At 34.4% G+C, this 9,929-nt stretch overlaps 1 protein-coding gene across 1 annotated transcript; it reads left to right on the top strand.

Annotated features, from left to right (window-relative positions):
- LOC107627475 (putative disease resistance protein At3g14460) lies at positions 5,037 to 9,114 on the top strand. The gene has a single exon (XM_016330307.2). It carries the CDS (start codon positions 5,251 to 5,253, stop codon positions 8,971 to 8,973), a length of 3,723 nt encoding a protein of 1,240 aa, XP_016185793.1. The 5' UTR covers positions 5,037 to 5,250; the 3' UTR covers positions 8,974 to 9,114.

Raw genomic sequence — 9,929 nt, 5'->3', positions numbered from 1 at the left:
ATACTTCAAACCAAATTTTCGAATCCTATAAAAATTTCGGCAGCATCAAAACTACATTTTCCAACCATTTCTCAACTAGCTTCAATATCAAACATCAAATCCTTTCTAATTTTTAACCCAATTTTGATAACAGATCAGGTTCTATGTCAAACCATTTCAAAACCAATTTATTTCTCTAATTCAATTTATTTCCAATAAATCAAACTCATTTCCAAATCTCAATCATTTTCTAAAATTCGACTAGTTCTAATATCAACTTATTTTCAAAATCGAACCAAATCAAATAATAAATCATTTTCAAAATCAAACCAGCTCCAATATTAAATCATTTATAAAGTCAAACTAATTCAACGAAATTATCTTTAAGAAAAATATTATTTAATCATAAATTTACAAATTAATTCCAATGAAATACTCTAATTCAAGGATTAGAGATAATATTAATTTTCTTTGCTTATAAATATTAAAGTATTAAATTCTAAAATCTCAATTATTTAAACTAAGTAATATAAAACTCTTATTCTTTTATAACTACTAAGCTCTATAGTTTAAATATAGAGAATTATTCAATAATTGAAAAATTAATTAAAATTTCTATTTTAATTATTAGAATTTGATTTAATTACTTTTAATAAAATGGTTTATGAAAATTAAATCTTTAATGAATAAATAAATTAAAATTAATTTGTAATAAGATTTTTTTTTAAATTTCTGGGTCTTACACTTCTCTTCAACTCTCAAATTTAAGGCTCCGAATTCACTGAAAACTGACGCTCCGATTTTGTGCCCCTAAAAATCAGAGGCTCAGATTTATCTTCTATGCAGTCAACAATCATTCACACACATGAATAACACACACGCCAACAATAATAGTGAAAAATACCATCTATCTCCCAATATTAAAATTAAAAAGCAAAATTTTATACCACTAACATTTTTTATTGTTTTTGCCTTACATTTGGAATTACATTAGTCAACTATCTTTTTTTTTTAGTTAAGTTCCAAAATAGTTCCTGAAATTGTACTCGAACCTCAAAGTGATCTCTGAAGTTAATAATTACCCAAATCTATCCTCGAAGTTGCACTCCGGGACTCATAGTAGTCTCTAAGCATTTTTCATCCATCAGAAAGCTGAGTTGGACTGATTTATATTAAAACGTCGTTTTATATTTAACAAAAAATAGCAATCCCCTTCTAAAACTCTAATCCCTTCTTCTTCAACTCTGTTCTTCTTCTTCAACAAATCACAAAAAAAAAACAGCAACACAAAATTTCACCAAAAAAAAAACCCAGCATCAATAAAAAAAGATCAATCAACCTAAATAGCAAGCATCACTCAACCTAAACAACAACAAACACAAAAATAGCAACAATGAAAAAAAAACATCAATAATTATAGAATAAAAAATAGCTAAAATCAACCATTATTTTTTTATTAAAATAGGATCAGCAGCAATAATCACCCTGAACATTAAAGAACAATGATTGAATAACTAAAAAAAACTCACCATGGTCGAGAGAGAGGAGAGAAGAGGGAGGCAGAGGGAGACAGAGAGGAGACAAGAGAAGATTGCCGTTGCGCGAGCAGTGGCAGCGATGACTAGAGAGGGAGGCAGAAGCGAGAAGTGACGGCGAGAAACGAGATGATGTGTTGACGCAGAGGGGTTGACGAGCTGCGCGAGATGAAGGCTGGCAAGCTGCGCGGCGACGAGTGGGACAACAACAAGACGAAGGCTGGCGAGCGGCACGACGATGATAGAGAAGGTTGAGGCTTTGTGCTCTGCCTCTACCTCTACTGTGTTTGACTGTGAGAAACTAGGTTGGGGAGGCGGATGAGCGGCGCGACACTGAAACAGAGCCGGCGAGAGGCTGCGACAGCAAGAGTTGAGGAGAGTTCTGTGTGTTTAGCGTTGTGAGTGTGAGAGTATCGTTGGAGAGGGGGAGGGGGTCAGGTTGGGGACGGAGAAGGGGAAGAGAATGGGGAAGAGCCTCAAGTTGGGGAAGCAGAAGGGGAAGCAGAAGAGGACGGGCCTCGGGTTGGGGAAACAGAAAGGGAAGGAAAAGGGAACGGGAAGGGGAGAGTGTTTTTTCCCCTTTTCCTTTTTTTTTCTTTTTTTTCCAAAACGATGTCATTTCAAGGTTCTGATGAACGGACAGCGTCTTAAGGATTAGTATGAATCCTGGATGGCAAGTTCAAGGACAAAATTAGATAACTATTAACTTCAAGGACTATTTGGAAGTTCGAATGCAATTTTCGAAACCACTTTAAGACTTAACTCATTTTTTTTTACACTAAAGATATTGGACCCTAGCATTTTTCGTTAAAAGTTGTATTTGTTTATCCAACAAAAAATATTTATATACATTATAATCGTATTACAAGGAAAATAAATAATCTAAAATAAAAAGGTTAATAAAAAATTTTAATTATTTTTTTACTACGCCCATTTTTAAAAATTTTTACTTACCTTACCAATAATATATTTTTCTACTTAGAGATTTAGAATACAACACTAAATTTGGGTTTTCTTCGAAGTTATGAAAAAAGATAAAAAAAAAGAGTTATTCTCTGCATACAAGCATTTTTCCATACAAGTCATTTATATTTACATATTTTTTACGTTTTTCTCCGTGCCTCTTTTTCTTCTTCTTCTTCTTCTTTCTTCGTGCTTCATCTTTTTCTTCTCCTTCTTCTTCTTTCTCGGTGCCTCCTCTTCTTCTTCTTCTTCGTAATTTCTCTCTCTCGTTATCGTCGTCATCAACACCACCTCTTCCTCCTCCTTCTCTTTCTCCTTCTTTTTTCATTGAAGTTTCTTCTCCTCTTTTTGTTTTCTCTTTCTCCTTCATCATCAGTTATCTCGTTGTTGAAGATAATAAATAATTCAGGTTCAGAATGTCAATTGAACCATAACAAATTTGATTATTGTTTTGAATCCAAGGCTAAGGTGTGGTTCAATTTAGAAGAAAAAATATAGCATTAGAGGAAATATTTTTCTGCAGTAAATTTGGGTATAGTACGAAGATATTTGGGTGTAACACGAAGATATTTGGGTGTATCTTAAGAATTTTTGGGTGTATTTTTATTTTGATAAGTTCTGCATAATTCAAAACTCTTCCTCTTCCTGTTTTTCATCTTCTACTATTTCTTCTTTTTTTTTTTTTATCATCAACACCATCTTCTTCTTTTTTTTCTTATTCATCTTTTTTTTTATTTTACCTTCTCAAATTTTTTCTTGTTTTACTCTTTTAACAAGAATAAAAATAAAAAAATCAAACAAAGAAGAAAAAGAAACGTATAATGCTACAAAATTACTTGAAAGAGGATAAACTTACATTCATTTAACTAAAAGAAATAAAGAAATAAGGAAAAAAAGAAGAAAAAAATGCAGCATTAGAGAAAATATTTTTCTGTATTTGTAGCAAATTTGGGTGTAACACGAAGATATTTGGGTGTATTTTAAGAATTTTTAGGTGTATTTTTATTATGATAAGTTCTGCATAATTCAAAATTCTTCCTCTTCCTCCTTCTCATCTTCTATTGTTTCTTCTTTTTTTTTTGATCATCATCACAATCTTTTTTTCTTTTTTTTATTCATCTTTTCTTTTTTAGTTTACCTTCTCAAATTTCTTCTTATTTTACTCTCTTAACAAGAATAAAAACAAAAAAAAATCAAACAAAAAAGAAGAAGAAACACATAATGCTGCAAAATTACTTGAAAGAGGATGAACTTACATTCAATTAACTAAAAGAAAGAAAGAAATAAGAAAAAACAGAAGAAAAAAATGCAGCATTAGAGAAAATATTTTTCTATATTTGCAGCAAATTTGGGTGTAACACGAAGATATTTGGGTGTAATACGAAGATATTTGGGTGTATTTTAAGAATTTTTTGGTGTATTTTTATTCTGATAAGTTCTGCATAATTTAAAACTCTTCCTCTTCCTCATTTTCATCTTCTACTGCCTCTTCATCTTCTACTGCTTTTTCTTCCTCATTTTCTTATTTCGTTTTCTTATAATTCTTCTCGGGAGAAAAAATCTAACAAAGAAGAAAAAATACATAATATTGTAAAATCAATAGAAAAAAGAGGAGGAAAAAAAATGCAGCAACAACAATAGTAATAAAAAAACAACGATGAAGATGAAACACGCGAAGAAAAAGGAGAAGAAGAAGAAGGAAGAGGAGGAGGAGAAAGAGGAACGTGAAGAAGAAGTATCTTCCATAATGGTGAGTGAGAGCGCGCTTTGAAAATGGTTGAGTGACGCGCGTGTTTTTTTTTTGGTTGCCCACGGTATCCCCCAACCCGACAGGCCAATAATTAATCCGTCGCGGATCGGAGCTCCATTTAAGGGTCTGCCACTGGCCAATGAGTTGCTGCATGCACAAGGCGGGATTCGAACCCCCGACACTTGCTTAAGCGGACGAGTGAGCTGACGCGCGTGTTATCACACTCCAGTGAGTGAATGTAGTTTTTGTTAGATTTGGTATCGAGAGAGTTGGTATAATCTTGTGTAAAAGTTAACGGTGTAACTTTCCTATTTATAAAAGGAAAAAAAAATTTATTTAAATAAATTTAAAAAATATTTTATTTAATGAAATAAATAATTTATACAATAATTACGAAACACATGTATCGTTTATATTGTAAACGAGATAAGATAGACCGAATGACACGTGTATATCTTGTTTACGGTATAAACGAAATATATAAAGTGGGTACGACCTATATATACATGTCGTTTACAGCGACGTTCTGACCCATTTTCAACTTAAAGAAAGTGGTCGAAAGGTTGGAAATGGAGTCCAACGACATGTATATAGGCTACTGTTACTCTTATTTCGTTTATAGTGTAAACAGGATAAGTTTATATACGTATAATTCGGTCNNNNTTACAATTATTTTATAAATTTTTTATTTTAATAAATAAAATATTTTTATTTGTTTAAATAAAAAATCCAAGAAAAAAAGGACTGAAATATTCAATTTTAGTACTATTAAAGTCGCACACCTTTTAGTTCCTTCATTAGATTAATAACAATAAAATATTCTTATTTCTTATGTACCTACTAGTGTTGTTGCTTTGTTATCTTCAGAAATCCCATTGAATCAAGTCAACCAATGATTTGTTCACATAATGTGTTCCTTTTTTTTGGGGTAACAGTTCTTCACAATTTATACACACAAGAACATTGATACCATTTACTCTTTGATACCATTTCTAAGATTGGTTTGATTTCCAGTGAAAAAAAATGGCAGCAGCACTAGTGGGTGGAGCTTTTCTATCTGCTGCACTTCAAGTGTTGTTTGATAGATTGGCTTCAAAGAAAATGCTTGATTTCATCAAAGAAAAGAATCTCAGCCGAAATTCGGTGAAAAATTTGGAAATCAAGTTGTTATCTGTGAGTAAAGTTTTGAGTGATGCAGAGAAGAAACAGATTCATGATCCAGAAGTTAAGAAATGGGTCAATACGCTGAAAGATGCAGCTTTTGATGCTGATGATATCTTGGATGAGATTGCAACTGAAGCTGAAAAAGCTTCAAATTCAGGTACGGTTTCGAAAAAATTGTTCCCAATTTCATTCAATTCTTATTATAGAGATCTTGAGAATAGGCTGGAAGAGATACTAAAGAGGCTGGGGTTTATTGTTGCTGAAAAGAATAATCTTGGTTTGGTAGAGGGGAATGTGGACATAGTGTCACAAATTGTTCCAACAACATCATTGGTAGATGAAGTTTTTGGGAGGGAAATGGATAAGAGGGTAATAATGAAATTATTGTTAGAAGAAGATGATTCAAGTGGTAGTAAGATTGGTGTTATTCCAATTGTGGGAATTGGGGGTGTTGGAAAGACCACACTTGCTCAGCTTGTGTACAATGATAATAAGGTGGAGGAGCATTTTGGTCTTAAAGCATGGATCGATGTCTCACAGCAATTCGATGTGTCTCATGTGACAAAGACGATATTGGCCGTGACCGGTTTGTATAATTATGACCTTGATGACTTGAATCTGCTCCAGGTGAAACTGAAGGAGAAGCTATTGAAGAAGAGATTTCTAATTGTGTTAGATGGCGTTTGGAATGCTAGACCTGATGATTGGGAGCTTTTCTGCCGGCCGCTTCAAATTGGTGATCAGGGAAGTAAAATCATAGTAACAACCCGACACGAAACTGTTGCGTTGAAGGTGGGAACCGTCGAGACTTACTTTCTGAAAGAGTTGGGGGATGAAGATTGCTTGAGGGTATTTGCAAAACATGCGCTTCTGTCTCGTAGTGCAATTCAGGATCAAAATATTCATGTTCTTGGTGGCGAAATTGCTAAGAAATGCAGAGGATTACCTTTAGCTGCGAAAGCTCTTGGTGGTCTCTTAAGATCAATTCCTTCTGTTGATGATTGGTACAAGATACTGAAGAGAGAAATATGGCAATTTTCGGATGAAGAACTTGGCATTATTCCAGCTTTGAAATTGAGCTACTATTATCTCCCTTCACATTTGAAAAGGTGCTTTGCTTATTGTTCTATATTTCCTAAGGGATATATATATGATAAGGAGCAAATCATACTGTTGTGGATGGCAGAGAACTTCATTGAAACCCCAAATCAAGGTTTAACAATGGAAGAAGTCGGTGACCAATACTTCAATGAATTGGTCTCTAGATCGTTCTTTCAGAAGTCGAGCTTTCACAAATCGCAGTTCATGATGCATGATCTCATAAATGATCTAGCAAGAGATGTGTTTGGAGAATTTTGTTCTAAGTTGGAAGATAAGTTCTCTCCACCTGTCATGGAAAAGACCAGGCACATATCCTTTCTAAGGGATAACTATGATCTAGACTTGGTAGAGGATTTAAAAATGGCGAAGCGGCTGCGCACCTTCTTATCACTGAATTTGTTATGGCCATTCTTGGCATCTACATCTCAGGAGGTGCCAGTTGATCATCTTACAGTGCTAACGTGTTTGAGAGTGCTGTCTCTGAATGATTGTTATGAGATTAAAAGATTATCAAAATCAATTGGCAATCTGATACATCTTCGCTATTTGGATGTCTCTCGCACTTCAATAACAAAGCTTCCTGAATCTGTCTGCACTTTGTACAACTTGCAGACACTGAAGGCAGCAAAATGTGCTTCCCTTAGGAAATTGCCGAAGAATCTGCGTCGTCTCGTTAATTTGCGATACCTTGATATTCGGGGAACTCCCTTGCAGCAGATGCCAAAGAAGATCAGCAAATTGGTGAATCTTAAAATGTTGAGCACATTTGTTGTAGGCAAAAATAAAGGATCAACAATTCAAGAGTTGAAAGAGATATCAAAACTTCATGGATCGCTCTCTATTAACAAGTTACAAAATGTTGCTGGTTCTGCAGATGCATCGAATGCTAAATTGGTGGATAAGGAATTTCTTGAAGAGCTGAAATTGAATTGGGATGGTACAACTGGTCTCAAAGATTCACAGGAAGAAATCAATCTGCTAAATAATCTAAGGCCCCATGAAAACCTGAAGAAACTCTCTCTCCATTATTATCGCGGAACAAGATTCCCAAATTGGTTGGGAAATCATTCTTTTCATAGCTTGACATCTATGTCACTAAATTGTTGTAGGTACTGTAATTCTTTGCCACCTCTTGGCCAACTTCCTTCCCTTAAGGTTCTTGAAATTTTGCAGTTTGATGAGCTGGTGACAATTGGCAATGAGTTTTATGGATCCTCTGCATTGAAGCCATTTCCATCTTTGGAGATACTGAAATTCATTTGTCTACCGGCATGGACAAAATGGCATTCTCTTCGAGAAAAATCTTTCCCTTGCCTGTATGAGCTTCACATAGAAAATTGTCCATCATTGAGCGACGATTTGCCTCGCCAGCTACAGAGTTTGGTAAAACTGGTCATCAGAGACTGCCAAAAGCTTGCTGCTTCAATCCCCAAGGCTCCAGCTTTGCAGGAAATGGAGATAACTAATTGTGACAAGGTAGTTCTAAAGGAAATACCAAGCAATCTAGAATCATTTAAAGTGAAAGGTTGTGAGATCATGCAATCTACATTTAAAGCGTTAGAGTACACAGGATCTCGCCTTCAAAGCTTGGAAATGTCTAGCTGTTCACGCGACATACTTTTTCCGCAATTGAAACTGCCAAGTTCACTAAGGAAACTTATTGTCCAAGACTGTGAGAAACTTGTGATTCCAACTGAGCAACCCAACAAAACAATTGAATGGATATCAATATCAGAAAGTTGTGATTCATTAGTATCTTTCCCAATGTCCATGTTTCCCAATCTCAGTTACCTTTTTCTTAAGGGCTGCAAAGCTCTAACATGCTTGTTGCTGTCACAAAACTGTCTCCAATTCCCAAGCCTTTACTCACTGAGTATAGTAAACTGTCCTGCTTTTGTATGTTGTGGGAATTTTTCAGCTCCCAACCTGACTCACCTTTTGATTTCTGGTTGCAAGAGCTTGATCTCATTGCCAGAGAACATGGACTTTCTCATGCCATCTTTACAAACACTTATAATATACAAATGTCCCAAAATTGAGTACTTTCCTGGAGGCAGTCTACCATCTGGTCTAGCTGAACTCCAAATAGGATACTGCGACAAACTTGTTGCGAACCGGTCTGACTGGAACTTGCAAAGGGCGGAGTCTCTGGAAATTTTTAGCATAATTGGAAGATGCGAGAATGTGGAAAGTTTCCCTGATGATGATCTTTTACCTGCCAATGTAGCAGAGTTGTTCATTGATGGATTTGTGCATCTCAAAAGATTGAACGGCAAAGGGCTTGAAAATCTTGATTCTCTGTTAGAATTTAACATTAGCATGTGCCCTCAGATTCAGTCATTGCCAGAAGAAGGGTTGCCTAATACACTAAAATTTCTCAGCATTTGGGGTTGCCCTTTGCTAAGGGAACGTTGCAAGAAGGACATAGGGGAAGATTGGCCTAAGATTTCTCACATACCCTTTATAACAATTGATGAATAAGCATAATCATTTTTAATGGAATCTTGTTACATCATGTTTGATTCTCACATTCTTTCTTGATTCTTTTGAAGTTCCTATGTAGAATAAAAGACTGTTCATTTGAATTTATATGAATATGTATTCAACTTATTTCCTTTCTCACATCTAAAGGGTCTAGTGTTTGTGTTCAATAGTATTATTTCGTGGAATTAGAATATCCCAGTAAAGTTAGTTAAGAATGGAAGTAGTTCCTACGATCTTCAGTGATGTAAGTTTTGTCTTAATGGTTATACATATTCTTTGTGGGGATAATATGTTTTTTCTGGTTCATTAATGTTATGCGATGTTGTTGAATCAAGTGTTAAGCGCAAAAATTAAAGCGACGTCATATCGTCTAGTCCGATGTGAAAGGGTACATGTTAGCACTCACAGGCACAACGTAAAGAGTAACTTGACATTGAGATCTTAAAAAATTTTTCGGTGTAAGCGGCCAATCTTAGAAACCATTTTAAGATTTAATTCATATTCTTTTGTTATTAAACTTACACACAATTCTTCATCACTAAATTATACTTTTCTTTTTGTTTTGTTCTCTTCGTATTCCTTACTGTCTTGCCGTAGGAGATACCAATGAATCCATTGAAGCTTTGATTGCAGGAGAAGCAGGTACACATAAAAACATTAAAATGTGGTAAATTGTCAAATAAATTATAAAGGCAAAAGTTATGTGTACTAATTAGGGGTGTTTAAATCCAAATGAATCTAAATTAAACCGCTTATCTAATCAAATCTAAACCGGAAATCAATTAAAATCCCACTAATTCGAATTTGATTATATTCTACTTTTTGCAAACCGCTGGATCGAATCGGATTTTGGATCTACTTTTCATAACCAATCCAATCCAATTCAAACCGCTTATTTTATTATTATATTTACAATTATATTTATAACATATTCAATTTGTTATATATTTTTA

This window comes from Arachis ipaensis, chromosome B02 (assembly GCF_000816755.2).
Source record: "Arachis ipaensis cultivar K30076 chromosome B02, Araip1.1, whole genome shotgun sequence".
NCBI lineage: Eukaryota > Viridiplantae > Streptophyta > Magnoliopsida > Fabales > Fabaceae > Arachis > Arachis ipaensis.
This window is presented reverse-complemented; position numbering and strand designations above follow the sequence as displayed.

Excerpts from the sequence above, each read along its gene's own strand:
- LOC107627475 (XM_016330307.2), top strand. The coding sequence starts at position 5,251 with ATGGCAGCAGCACTAGTGGGTGGAGCTTTTCTATCTGCTGCACTTCAA.